A 14,930-nucleotide genomic window follows, 5' to 3' on the forward strand; every position below is an offset into this window, starting at 1 on the left:
GTTTGGTAGCTTTCCTTCTGTTTCTATTTTTTGAAATAGCTTTAGGAGAATAGGTATTATTTCTTCTTTGAATGTTTGGTAGAATTCCCCAGGAAAACCGTCTGGGCCTGGAGTTTTATTATTTGGAAGGTTGTTTATCACTGACTCAATTTCTTCATAGTTAATTGGCCTATTTAAGAAATCTATTTCTTCCTGTTTCAGTCTTGGTAGTTTATAGGTTTCCAGGAAGGCCTCCATCTCTTCCAGATTGTTTAGTTTTTTGGCATATAGCTGTTGATAAAAGTTTCTAATAATCCTTGCAATTTCAATGGTGCTGGTCGTGACCTCTCCCTTTTCAGTCATAATTTTAATAATCTCAGTCCTTTCTCTTTGTTTTTGGACAAGTTTTGCCAGTGGTCTATCAATTTTATGGATTCTCTCAAAGAACCAGCTTCTAGTCCTGTTGATCTGCTCTACTGTGGTTCTGGTCTCTAATTCATTGATTTCTGCTCTAATCTTGGTCAACTCCTTCCTTGTCAGTGGGTTAGGCCTGTCCCTCTGTTGCTGTTCCAGTTTCTTGAGGTGAGAATATAGAAACTGCATTTTAGATTTTTCTATTCTTTTGAGTGAGGCTTGGATGGCTATGTATTTCCCCCTTAGGACTGCCTTTGCAGTATCCCATAGGTTTTGGACCGTTGTGTATTCATTCTCGTTGGTCTCCATAAATTGTTTAATTTGTTTTTTGATTTCCTGGTTTATCGAGTCATTCTTGAGCAGGATGGTTCTTAGCCTCCAAGTGTTTGAGTTTCTTCCAGGTTTTTCCTTGTGGTTGAGTTCCAATTTCAGAGCGTTGTGGTCTGAGAATATGCAGGGGATAATTTCAATCTTTTGGTATTGGCTGAGACCTGTTTTGTGTCCCAGAGCATGATCTATTCTTGAGAATGTTCCATGGGCATTTGAATAGAATGAGTATTCTTTGGTTCTGGGGTGTAGTGTTCTATATATATCTATGAGGTCCAACTCGTCGAGTATGGCATTCAAAGCCTTTGATTCTTTGCTTAGTTTTTGCCAGGGTGTTCTGTCTATTTCTGATAGTGGGGTGTTGAGGTCCCCTACTATTACTGTGTTCTTATCTATATGTCTCTTTATTTTGGTTAAGAGTTGGCTTGTGTATCTTGCTGCTCCCCTGTTGGGGGCATATATATTAATAATTGTCATATCCACTTGTTGAATACTTCCTTTAAGAATAATATAGTGCCCTTCTGTATCTCTCTCTATGGCCTCTAGTTTAAAATCCAGTCTATCTGATATGAGAATTGCTACTCCAGCTTTCTTTTGAGGTCCATTTGCGTGGAAGATGGTACTCCATCCCCTTACTCTAAGTCTGAATGCATCTTTGGGTTCAAAATGAGTCTCTTGTAGACAGCAAATGGATGGGTCATGTCTTTTTATCCAATCTGCAACCCTGTGGCGTTTTATGGGAGAGTTTAAGCCATTTAGATTGATAGAGATTATTGACAGATATGATTTTAATGATGCCATTTCTCTTTAAAGTCTTTGTATCGGTTGTGACTTGCTGCTCTGTATCACTCTTGGGGCCTTTTTACCTTTATAGAGCCCCCCTTAATATCTCCTGTAGGGCTGGTTTCGTGGTTACGAAATTGGTTAATGATTGGCGATTTTGGAACGTCTTTATTTCTCCATCAATTCTGAATGACAGCTTTGCTGGATAAAGGATCCTTGGCTGCATGTTTTTCTCTGAAAGAGCTTTAAAAATGCCCCCCCAAGCCTTTCTCTCATTCCAGGTCTCTGTAGACAGGTCTGACGTAATCCTGATACCTTTGCCTTGGTACGTGAGAAATTTCTTTGCCCTGGCCGCTTTCAATACTGTATCCTTGGATCTAATATTTGCGAATTGCACTATGACATGCCGTGGCGTAGGTTTGTCCTGGTTGAGCTTGGATGGGGTCCTCTCTGCCTCTTGGACACGAATGCTTGTTTCCCTTGCTAGATTAGGGAAGTTTTCAGCTACAATTTGTTCAAATATCTCTTCTAGACCTCTGTTTTTCTCCACCCCTTCAGGGATGCCGATGATTCTGACATTGGATCGTTTCATAGAGTCAGTAATCTCCCGTAATCTACATTCGTGGGCGTGGATTTTTTTAAGACCAGCTTCTATTTTCGTTTTTTCTTCTACTAACCCATCCTCCAATTCGCTAACGCGTTCCTCTGCCTCGGTGACCCTGGCCGTCAGAGCCTCTAGTTTTGACTGTATTTGGCCCACTGAGTTTTTAATTTCTGTCAGATTCGCTCTCATTTCTGCCCTTAGGGATTCTATATTCTCAGCAACGCTTTCTCTGATGCTTTTTTCAAGTTTACTCATCATCTTGACCATTGTTGCTCTGAATTCCATTTCTGATAATTGGGATACATCCATATGTATTAATTCTGTGGCCGAGGCCAATTCTGTGGCAGAGGCCACAGACTCATTATCTTTTCTTTGCTGGGGGGGACTTCTCCTTCTCGTCATTCTGATGAAGAGAGATTGCAGGGTTGTCCAGAGCCCAAGTGTTGACTGGGACCCAGGCCGTGCGCCCTTGTTTTATAGAGATCTTAGGGATGTGGGCTTCTTCCTTAAAGAGTTTATTTATTTATTTGAGAGAGAGAGAGACAGTCAGCAAGAAAGGGAACCCAAGCAGAGGAGTGGGAGAGGAAGAAGCAGGTTCCCGGTGGAGAAGCCCGATGAAGGACTCCTTACGGAGCGTTGTGATCACACCCTAATCCGAAGACAGGTGCTTGGTGACTGCGCCACTCAGGCGCTCCGGGTTGTGGGCTTCTTGATTTTTCAGCCTGCCTTCTGGGGGAGGGGCCTGCCTGCCGGTACTCAGAAAACCCTGTTTGGGTAGAGTCTCTGTGTCCCTTGCGAGGGGGGATGGGGATGGGCACCCTGTGAGCCGGTATTTCCGGGCTTTTGTTCTCTGGCGGCTTTCCCTGGCGGTTTGCTATGCCTCTTCTGAGAGAGCAGCAGCGGCTGAAATTCAGCCTCTGTCTCAGAACAGAGGGATCGCGGATCGTTCTCCACTGATGTTCTGGCCACTTTAACTCTGTTTCTGTTGGTGCTGCTCAACCCTGCAGCATCCCGGGCTGTGCGCCCCACACCCGGCGTCCCAGCCCTCACTTCCAGGGCCGGCACGTCTCTGTCCTTTGTGTTTCCAACCCCGCCAGCCGCCAGCCGCCCCGCGCGGGCTCCCGGAGCTCCCCGTCTCAGTCTGGTGTCTCACGGGTGCTGACCGCGAGTCCGCCTGCTCCCCCGTGCAGGTGGCCCTCCAGCCGCCAGCCGCCCCGCGGACGCTCCCGGAGCTCCCGGTCTCAGCCTCGATCCAGTGAGCACACCGGAGCTCCGGAGCTCCGTGAGATGCTTGGTGGCGCACGCTCCCGGCTCACGGACTCAGTCTGCTGTTTCTAGAGTGCGGGTCCGCGGTCCGCCCGCTCCCCGGTGCAGGTGGCCCGCCAGCCGCCCCACGCGCGCTCCTGGAGCTCGCGTTCTCAGTCTGCTGTCTCGCGGGTGCCTTCCGCGAGTCCGCCTGCTCCCCCGCGCAGGTGGCCCGCCAACCGCCAGCCGTCCCGCGTGCGCTCCCAGAGCTCCCTTCTCAGTCTGCTGTCTCAAGCGTGTGGGTCCGCGGTCTGTCCGCTCCCCCGTGTAGGTGGCTACCACTTCCCGGAGCCCTGACACGGCGGCTCCCTCCCCCTTCTGTTTAGCTTCCGATATCTGTGCGCGGTTTCACGGCTCCCCGCTTCGTACCTCGATACTCAGCGCTGGAGATGTTCATTTATAGAGATCCAGATGTATCTTCCTGCGTCTCAGGCTGATTCCGTGGATGTTCCTGCTGGTCTGGTACCTATCCAGCTCAACTCAGGGGACCGGCTGAAAAAGGGGTCCCCTACTCCTCCGCCATCTTAACCTCCTGTTGGATTTTGATTGCTTTTTAACTCAATCTTTCTGCCAAAGTGACCCATCATGGGGTAGCTTGTGCTTAGCCCATAAAATCTGTACGATATTTTGTTGAATTAAATAAGACACACATGGAAAAAAAATATTGTCTGAAATCACATGGAATCTAAAAAAAAAAGTGAAATTATCAAAGTGAAGATTAGAAGTTTTGTTACCAGCAGCTGCCAGTGAAGGAAATTTTGAGCTGTTGGTCAAATGGTAAAGCCTCACTAAAATGGAGTCAGGAGGTTTCAGCAGGGCGCGCGCTCAAGCCCCATGACTCATAGTCATTGGCAGATCCAACAGGAAGGAAAGATCTTGACATTACAGACTTTACCTTTGGAGATAGACTATACTATTCCAGACAGAGGAAGAAATGCTTTTCTTAATCCTTCCCAGGCAATAGTTCAACCACTGAAAAACCACTGTGGTTCAAACTACCATTTTACTCCAAAGAACTTTTAGTATATAACAGAGTTCTCAACTTCCCTCTTCTGTCCTCAGAAAAGCATCCCTCTTTGTTTCCTAGACTTGCCTATCCTTTTGCCATAGCCTCTGTGTCCCTAATTTGGTACTCTGTTTTTCCTGATTAATAATAATAGCTATTAATAGTTAATAATAGTTAATGATTTTAAGGCAGCAAAAGAATGTAAATACAAACAACTGCCACAAGCCGAGGGGATAGTCTAACCATATCAGAGACAATTAATCTATGATAAAACTCCCATTGCTGTTTCCAAAGTAAAGATTCTTTTTTTTTTTTTTCCCAAAGTAAAGGTTGTCTTAACAGAGATTCTCTAGTGGCTGTTGTGGGAATTAAACCCCTTTGAGCACGCAAATAACAGAGTAAAGGAGCCAGAGAACTGATGATGCCCACAATTACTGTTCCTTTGACTTCAATCAACTGGGACTTGGATTCTGTCAATTTAGGATGACTTTTTATGGATTTCATTCTGAAATGTCCTTTTCCAGGCACCTTGATGAATATGCATGTGCCCTTAGCTTAAAACTCACCCAGTTTTGTTGCTTAGGGAGCTAGTTGCAGGAAATGTGCCTGGTGTTCTCTTTACTTGATAAACGTAAAACCTGTCTTTTTCTTATTTTTGGCTTGATGGTGTTTTTGGCTCAACACCCACCATGAGGTGAAACCAGGTTCGGATTATAATTTCACCATTTATGTGGATATTTACTGTTTTGACCTTCAGGAACAACTGGATGTTCATAAATGGAAAAAAGGTCCTGAACGCATATGCACAAGAAGCACTGACTTTAGTGACAGCGACAGACATTTAGGCACCCAAACATGCAGTTCTCTGCTCCCACGAATCTGCTCTTGGGTTTCAGCAAAAAGTGAGCACCTACCATTGAGACTGGGAATAAGCAGCCAAAGAAAACTTTGATCTCCTTCCAACTATTCAGTGATGGGGGAGTCCAGAATGGGGCCACACCTGGAAAATCTTCGGAAGAAGGTGGATCTGGGTGGGGCTGCGGACGGTGAGGGTTCTAGGCTTCTGATCTCCCCTGCTATGGTGGATTGCCAGTTCTGTTTTCCTGAGTTTGTGTTGGGGACAATGGCAGGCTGCCCTAAAATGTGCCCCTTTGCCAGATTGATTATTTTGAAATAAAAATTACTTAGGAAACAGCCAATGCAAAAAGAATACTCTGACCACCATTTGTGTCCAGAAAGCAGGAAGTCAATCTCCCATGTAATGGATAACTTTCCTGCAAAGAGAGAGAAAGAGGTATTCTTATCTTCACAGATAGGGAATTAGGAGCTGAGAAGTTTCCATGAACAAACTTGCTACTTTTCACTACTTTACTACCACTACCTAAATTCCACTCAGAATTCCATGCTAATTCAAGGCCCAAACAGGAGTTTTCTTCATGCTGTCAAATTCTCACAGATGTGTTGTCTCTTCTTTTTCCTAAAAAAAATCATAAGAACGATCTACATTAGTTATTTTTATGGGCCTCACTTTCATTATTGGGTTTTGGGTGCATGCAACTAGACTTTAGGATTGTTTTCTGCTGTAATCTGTCTCTGTCAATTTGATACGTAGTCCAGGTAAAATAATCTTGAATGGTAAAGGAATATTATTCCTTCCCAACAATTTTTCCCTAAACTCCTAAATAACGTATGTGCATTGTTGAACATCTGTACCTGCCTACCTCAAAGGACGCATTCTATTTGCACATATAATAAAATTCTTGTGCATCCGGGTTAAGCATTTTCTAAATTTGAGAGATTTTCATAACACCTTGTTATACTGAAAAGGGCGATGGCCACTGTGTCAGATGCGGTGACACAGTGCAGGTTAAAGTGGCCATTTTTAGTGACATTCTTGGGGTCCACTTGTGCTACACATACAGTGTTGCTAAGAACGCCATCTGAGAGAGCTCTGTCAGTGAGATGGAGAAGTGCCTGTGGAGGCAGGACTGTCCTGAATGAAAAAGAAATAACTTCCAATCAAAATCCCTATGTGCTGTCAGATTTTTTCTTTCTCCTTCTTAATCATGAAACAGGGTTTGGTACCTAGTGCTGGGGCAACCATTTCAGGGCCACGAGAGATGAAAGAGGGGCACAGTGCTTCATACAGATCATACCAGAGCAAAAATGAGGAAAAAGAGGGTACCCCATGTGATGCCTCAGTCATCTTATCAGACACAGGCTTCCTACAAATTCATTGTGTACCTAAAACAAACTATACAGCTTATTTTCTGTAAGTATTACCCTTTCTCGGTATAGCTGAACACAGGCGCACAGCTACAAAATGAAATGGAGTATTATATTTCACTTGTAATAATGTTAAATGGAAGTAACCTGCTACCCACTTCTTTGCAGTGGCTTCCACAACTGATAGAAATCCCAGTTCTACTTCAAATAGGGTGAGCGTAAGAACAGCAATAGCTGTGAAAGGCCATGGGGATTTCTGGCCAAAAATTGGGTGGGTCATGTGGCGCAGAGATGGTCACTGCCTCCGACTGCTGACCTGTGTCCCCACTAATCAGTAACAAGAACAGAGCCCAGAGCACGTGACTACCCTAATCACGGGCTAAGAGGAATACGGGAGGTACGTGTCAGCTCTGAGTCGCATCCCTGGAAGAGCACCGATCTACAGTGCATCGGACCTATGTTGGGTAATACACCTGGGATACCAGTGCTTTGTGCGGCCACAGCCCATGCCTTGCTGATCCTGCCTATTACAGGGCGAAGGCTTCATCTCCAACATCTTGTCTGTCGTGTGATGTCTTAAAGCGATGTACACAGTGTTTCCATCATCCAATACCTGTCACCATCCACTGCCAATAATCTAGGCCTGAGGAAGATCAGTAATCTCAGTCATCCAACAGCATCCATTTGTCACGAACACCCAAGATTTCAGTTAAATCATGAAGAAAGATAGAAATCCCTTGGTTCCAGGAACTCACTGTAGTTGCCAAGTCCCCATCGCCTTTCCTTTTATTCATCAGATGACGCCATTAGGAGCTGCCTTGGTGTTGCCTCCAGTTCCCTCCCCACATTTCAAAAAGAGTTTTTCAGGTGTGCTTTTAAAACGCCTTATCTTAGGGCCCCTAGGTGGCTCAGTCAGTTAAGCATCTTCCTTTGGCTCAGATGATGATCCCAGGATCCTGGGATATAACCTGCTTTTCCCTTTCCCTCTGTTGCTCTCCCTGCTTGTGCTGTCTCTCTCCCTCTCTCTCTCTCTCTCTGTGAAATAAAGAAATAAAATCTTTTAAAAAATAGTCTTGGCCACCTGGGTGGCTCATTTGGGGTGTCTGCCTTTGGCTCAGGTCATGATCCCGGGATCCTGGAATCGAGCCCGCGGTGGGCTCCCTGCTCCTCTGGGAACCTGCTTCTCCCTCTGCCTCTGCCACTCCCCCTGCTTGTGCTTGCTCTGTTTCTCTCTCAAATAAATAAAATCTTAAAAATAAATAAAAATAGTCTTACCTTTCTTTCTAGGAGTGTAGATCATCATGTGTTACCTATGTTTACATCCCTCTCAGTGCTGAATGTCTGAATTTATACTGTGGCCCATTGTCCTCATGGCCCTCTAATCTGAATTAAGAGGTCAGTGAGGACTCTCTAGCCACAACACAGACAAAATATTGTCTCAGATGGATTTGTATCTGGAAATGAAACTGAGGAAATCAAGAACTGGAGACCATTAAAAAATAAGACAAGTAGAATTTATCTTTCTGTATTCAGAGAGTCAGTTGTGCAACCTGGAAACAGGTTCCTCTCTTCACATGAGCAGAATTCATGGAGTTCTTCTTCCTGTAATCTTTCTCTCTTGCCTTGCCTTATATTGGAATATTTTCCTCCTACTTAAGGGGTATCTGTCACACACCCAGTACTGCCATGTACATATATTCACTTCATTTAAACATCAAGGAACCCCTCCATTATGATATGGGGCTCAGTCCTTTATTAGGATCCATGGGTGGAGTGCCTCGGAGTTCCTGGGTAAGTCCAGATTGAGCCACTGAAACTGAAACAGATTTAGGTCAACTCTGTGGGAATCTTCTCTACAGAGTATACAGGGGGAATGTCTAGGGTGCCGGGGGAGATGGTTGTTCACAAGGGCAGCGGTTGAGGTGTCCTAGCAGAAGTTATAGTAACATGTCACTCTGCAGAGTGTTGTTTAGGGAACGCACTAGTGAGAAGGGCTGGTGTCAGTTCAAGTGCCCTGTAATCCAACTGACTACACAAAAAGGATGCCAAGTAGCACCCCATCATGGAGGAGTTTACCTAAACTGTCAACAGTCCCCCTGTATAATCTATAATACATCCATGTTGAGTCCCAGGTGTTACAAGGAGGAGACACCCATGCAATAGATAAACTGTTGGAAATATAACCACACATTATTTAAGTCTGAGGCCACTGAGAACATGGGTTACTAGTTATATTACATCAGCGTTATCAGATGGGTGGTAGATACCATCTGTTGTCTACATTTTTAATTAAGGTGTGGTAGGTTAATATTGGTTAAATATTGGTTAATATTGGTTAAAAACCGGGGCGCCTGGGTGGCTCAGTCGTTAAGCGTCTGCCTTCGGCTCAGGGCGTGATCCCCGCTTTCTGGCTTCGAGCCCCACATCAGGCTCCTCCGCTGGGAGCCTGCTTCTTCCTCACCCATTCTCCCTGCTTGTGTTCCCTCTCTCGCTGGCTGTCTCTCTGTCAAATAAATAAATAAAATCTTTTTTAAAAAATTGGTTAGGGGCGCCTGGGTGGCACAGCGGTTAAGCGTCTGCCTTCGGCTCAGGGCGTGATCCCGGCGTTATGGGATCGAGCCCCACATCAGGCTCTTCTGCTATGAGCCTGCTTCTCCCTCTCCCACTCCCCCTGCTTGTGTTCCCTCTCTCGCTGGTTGTCTCTATCTCTGTCAAATAAATAAATAAAATCTTTAAAAAAAAATTGGTTAAAAAGCAATATGTTCTGTCATTAAAATATCTTAGGATCATACACAAGCTAAGTTATGTATTTCAAATCCACTGTATGATCCTTGTTGAAAATACAGATTCCAAGCATTCAAGAAGCATTCTTGTTCTGATATAATGACCTAGGAGTCATAATTTCAATAATTTTTAGACCTGAAGTAATTATTAAGAAATGTCGATGTACAATCATATGCCCTTTTAGGGAAGAGTTAGCTATCCTCTCCTGATATATGGGAAGGAGTCTTCCTTTCAACCACGTCAGCTATTATTCTGTGTATCTGTCTATTGCTATTGTAAAAACACATCAGTATTTTAACGGATTGCCACCACTTTTTCTTCATTTTTGACATTTAAGGTTTCATTTTAATTCCAGTTAGTTAACATAAAGTGTTTTATTAGTTTCAGCTGTGCAATGCAGTGGTTAAACAATTCCATACATTATCCAGTCATTATCACAACAAGTGCGATCCTTCATTCCCAAACCTGTTAACCTTCACCCCACCCACCTTCCCTCTGGTAACTATTGGTGTTTTCTTTATTGGTGAGTCTTTTTCTTGATTTATCTCTCTCTCTCTCTCTCTCTCTTTCTCCACTGTCACTTAAGAGTGGATTAGATTCCTCATGGAGATGTGCACTGTGCTCACTCTATTGGGTCTTCTCATTGCTCTCTGGTTTTTCATTATAATCATATTCTGATGCGTTCTCTCTTTTGCTTTGTTCTCTCCTGTTGTTGAGATATGTGCAAGCAGTTCCTGACTCCTTCACCCAGCCAACAGATCATACTGACTATTCCACACAAATTCGCCCCAGAGTCCCTCTGGACTCTACAACAATGGCCTTCTGTAATAGTTACTTGTAGGAATAGATAGGGAGCAATTTCAGTGCATGGGTAAGGACATCTCTACAACCCCTGTCACCTTGAAGAAGTTACAGAGTATGAGTCCTTCACCCTTCAACAACCTTAATGATATAAGAAACAATAGTTGGTCAGGGGTGAAGTGATGAAATGTAGAAACAGAAAAATGTTCACCTTTAACCCAGAAGGCTGACCTGTAGCCTTTTTATAGTTTTGATAAGGATCAAATATGTGCTGGTTGGTACATTCTTAAAGGGTCTCATGACTGCCTGTACATCTCACCTGTAGTTAATATCGAACTGAATGATAAGCACAAGAGAAATTTTGCAAAAGTAATTAAAAAAAAGATTTTATTTATTTATTTGTCAGAGAGAGAGAGAGAGAGAGAGAGAAAGAAGGAGCACAAGCAGAGGGAGCAGCAGGCAGAGGGAGAGAAGCAGGCTCTTTGTTGAGCAAGGAGCCTGATGAGGGACTCAATCCCAGGACCCTGGGATCATGACCTGAGCTGAAGGCAGACACTTAACCAACTGAGCCACCCTAGCATCTCAGAAAGTAGTTTTATAGGTAGAAATTTGAAGAAACATTTGTGATCTAATACTCCCTGCATATCTCCTCTACCCGCTTGGACACTAAGCATATAACCACACGTTTCATGTAACCAAAGTGCTGCTCTTTCTGCCCAGGGGTCCTGTTTCCCTGCTACTTAAATAAGCTGTAAAACATCTCAAGAATTCGTTCTCTCTGGATGGGCTTATCAATCCCACAACAGTTTTGTTACTGAAAACTCCATTTTTGGCTGCTGGTGGCTCAAAAAAGGCAATACTTAGGGCACGTGTTTTGATTGGAAATTAATATGAGCTTTACTCAAGAAGCTGGCCCCTTGGGAAGAAGGTGGAGTCTTGTCCCAAAACCGGCTCCAGCGTTTGAGCCTGGTCCAAAGAGTTTTAAAGGAGCTTGAGGCCAGTAATCGGTAAAAGAGGAGCCTGGTAATCTGTAACACGTTTTGCTGCTTGCAGACTCCATGGTGTCAGCTAGAGACGTTATTGTGGTTCTTGCAGATTGTGTATTCGTGCTTCTGGGGAGAGGGGTTGTGCAAGAGGGTTCTGATCCAAGTCTTTCTAGGAAACAGTGCATGATCTATAGATCTACAAAGAGGTTTGGTTTATCAATCACACATGCTAAAGGTGCATGCTAATACCATTTAAAGACTGTGAAGTTGGGCAAAGGGGCGCTGGCAGGGCTTCTAGGTAGCTTAAAAAAGATCCTCTAGGTTTATTCTCTTGCTGCAAATGGAAGGATTTCCTTCTTTTGTGAGGCTGATTATATATGAAGAGTGAATGAGATGGCAGAACTCTGTCAGTAATCTAGCTAATATCAGACATTAACTTTTTATATTATGAAGAGTTGCCTGCCTGGTGTGGCAAACTGTTGTTTGATAAACATTTGCTCTTTCCTTTTTCCTGTGAGTATACTTCCCTGTTTTTGAAATCCTACATCCTTACACTCTTCTGAAGTCACAGTGGCACGTAAGCATCGGTCACCTGTCTTTGAGCCTCATATCTCAGAGGTTCCCATAATCAAGAAATTATTTTTTTTCTCTTGTGAATCTGTCTTACATCAGTTTAATTATTTGACCAGCCAAAGAATTGAGAACAGATGGGGAAAATGTTTTCCTCTCCTTTCACATTCATTCTGTTGTCAAAAACTAACCTCTGTGCTTCAGAGCCAAAATATAACTTGAAGACAGAGTTGGGGATAAAGAACAGTAGCATTTTAGCTTTACCAGACGGAGGAGGCTGCTGAAAGTGAGGGCCTCCACAACTGCGAGCCCACCCAGAGGACGGGCCTGGGGGGTTTGTAGGGAAATACAGGATCTGGCCTGTTTCAGCAGGATTTGTGCCTGTGCTGCCAGCCCTGTTCATGTTTTCAGAGTGGAACTGGAGTCCTGAAAACAGAAAACAAAGGCTAAGAAGGGGGAAGGGGAAGTTTGGGGAAGAGAGGGAAGAGGATACTTATTTTAAACTGTGAAGCCTCGCTATTGTTTTAATGCAGCCATTTGATTTTTGTTCAGCTTTCTGCTCTGAACCGGTTTCCGTTTGAGTCACCAGGGCAGCTGAAGTAAGACCACTTCATAGTCTACATGTGAAACTGCTCACTATTTTCTAGAATCTCTAAAATAAAGAAAAAGAATAACATCACATAAATAACATAATTTTCCTGAAAATATTGAGGAATTAGTATTCTCATGTATTGTGGATGGGAGAGTAAAAAAGTACATTCAGTTTGGAAAACTGTGTGGCAGTTACTTATGAAAATAAACATGTACGTGCGGAAGGGAGCATGTTCTTAGCAAAATAGGTCTCTTTCCTTAAGGCTTATTTTAGGCCGGGTGTGTGTGTGTGTTTGGAGGGAGAGCGAGGGAGCGAGCATGCGTGCACCAGCAGGGAAGGGGGAAGAGGGGCCGAGACAGAGAGACAGAATCTTAAGCAGGATCCTTGCTCTGTGGACGCTGACCTCATGACACTGAGATCACGTCCTGAGGTGAATTCAGGAGTCACATGCTCAGCCCACTGAGCCGCCCCTGCGCCCCTCCGCGTGTTAAAGAAACAGCAGACAAAGGAAAAGCCTTGAAACACAGTATGTTTACTTTTGTAAGAGATATTTGCATTTTTAAGGGAACGCTCCGTTTGTAAGGGTGTCTCCCTCTGTGTAGCGGAAAGAGAGAGAATGTATAAATGTCTAGAAACTGATGAGTGGAAAAGGCATCGATTTAAATCTGGTTAGCAGCCACAGCCTTGGTTACTGTGCTTTGCCTGGTCACCTCCCCAGATGCTTCCCAATAGGATAACGCGTGGAGTTTCCAAAATGATCCTTGCTGGTGCCCTCCCCCTCAGATTCTGTCAACTGCTGAAAACAGCAGTGTTGTGTTAATGAAGGGCTCCAGGTGATTCTCAGTGAGGCCAGGGGTAAGCACAAGGGCTTCCAGTTATTTTATGAGAGTTGAGATCAGGCTTTGGCTCAAGGAGAAGTGACAGGGTTTCTGCTCCATGAGTCTGGGAGGGTCAGGCCCGTGCAGGACACGGTTCCTCTGCCGTAGCTGAATTTGTGATAGTGTGTGGGAGGGGAGGCCCCCTGAAAGCAGAGGAGGAGAAGTCAGGGATTGGTCTCCACAGAGGAGCTCATGGTTTCTGAAAGGCTCCTGACACAAAGGACTAGGAAGTTGGGCCTTTTCTGCATTTCAAAGTCCTGCCTTCAGGCCGAGCAGTTTTTAGAGGTGCAGAGGCTCTGTTGGTGGCTTTAAAGGCATTTTCTCCTGATGCAGCTGTGATTTCTCCACGAATCTCTTCTGACAAAGAAATCTAGAGGACAAGGTGAAAGAAGAAGAAATGGCCAGTTCTCAGGTAAGCCTTGCGTCTGAGGTCAGAGGCTATCATCTTTTTCTCCTGAAATTCCTTGATTTAGAAATTGCAAATATTGATTCCTCTAGTTCTGATATTTTTTGTTTTATGCTTTATATTTATTTTTGAAACCTTTTCAAAAATGATACTTGAGGTTAAGTTTTTAGAACAATTCTTCCCTGTATCCCAGAGCCTTCTCTCCCTTCTCTCCAACCTGGCTTCGAATAGGCCGTCAACAATTGTCACTTTGAATTAAAGTCCTGCAAGTATTGAAAACATTCCCTTTGTGCTTGATTCACAAGGGAAGTCTTTGAGTTCAAGATTCCTGTTGCTGATGGGGTTGGGTCCTGGGATATCAGTCAAGGAAAACAGCTCTTATTTAGGTCCCATCTGGATGCTTTTTCAGCTTTCTGTAGACCAGGAGTCAGAAAATGCATAAATAAACATGAGGGATATGAGGCTCAGAATAACTGGGAAAGTTCTTGTGGGGGTGGGGTGGAGGGAAGGGAGGGCGGATTCTTGTTCTTTAGGTTGTGAAAAAGAAATTTCATTTAAAATATAATAGATATTACGGGCCTTGGAAACTATGTGTGATTGAACTTTGTATAAATGCACTGTATTCTCATAAATCAGCTTATATTCTGATTTAATGTTTGATGACCACAAGAACATACCAGTAATAATAGGTCCTTTGGTGTGCTTTAGGCACTGATGTCAACTTGTTTCCTCAGAGCTCATGTTACCCTCTTCTTTTTTTTTTTTTTTTAAGATTTTATTTATTTATTTGAGAGAGTGAGAGACAGAAAGCACGAGCAGGGAGGAGGGGCAGAGGAAGAAGCCGACTCCCCGCTGAGCAGGGAGCTGGCTACAGGGCCTGATCCCAGGAGCCTGGGGTCATGTCCTGCACGGAAGACAGATGCTTAACTAACTCAGCCACCCAGGCGCCCTCGTGTTACCTTCTTTTACTTATGTTGGTGCTCTCTGACAGATTTCTCCCCTATAAAATTCATATTTTCCCCCTTAATAATCATAAGTATCTTAGATGGATTGTCTGAGTGATTTGCAGAAATCACCACATTTAAAGTGGAAACTTCTTTCTTCTGACTTGTTCTTGCTTCTAGTTTCTGTTGAGAACAAAGGTAAAAGAAATGGAGGTAAACAAATTCGACTTGCAGACCCTTAATAAATACTTGAGATGGGCAGCGTAGGACATTCCATAAGGACTTCCCAACTGCCTTAATGTTAATGCTTCGCTAGAGGTAAAAA

General features: G+C 44.1%; 1 protein-coding gene across 4 annotated transcripts in view; it reads left to right on the top strand.

Annotated features, from left to right (window-relative positions):
- Positions 1-14,930, top strand: part of LOC100482033 (putative protein ZNF720) — a 181,386-nt gene that overhangs the window by 84,487 nt on the left and 81,969 nt on the right. For all 4 annotated transcript variants that reach the window (XR_004619164.1, XM_034639104.1, XM_034639105.1 and 1 more), the window contains exon 4: positions 13,589-13,667. Coding sequence is in view for 3 of the 4 variants with exons in the window: in XM_034639104.1 (XP_034494995.1) it covers positions 13,653-13,667 (15 nt within the window). In the remaining variant the exon portion in view is untranslated. The remainder of the gene's footprint in view (positions 1-13,588; positions 13,668-14,930) is intronic.

This window comes from Ailuropoda melanoleuca, chromosome 12, assembly GCF_002007445.2.
Source record: "Ailuropoda melanoleuca isolate Jingjing chromosome 12, ASM200744v2, whole genome shotgun sequence".
Classification (NCBI taxonomy): domain Eukaryota; kingdom Metazoa; phylum Chordata; class Mammalia; order Carnivora; family Ursidae; genus Ailuropoda; species Ailuropoda melanoleuca.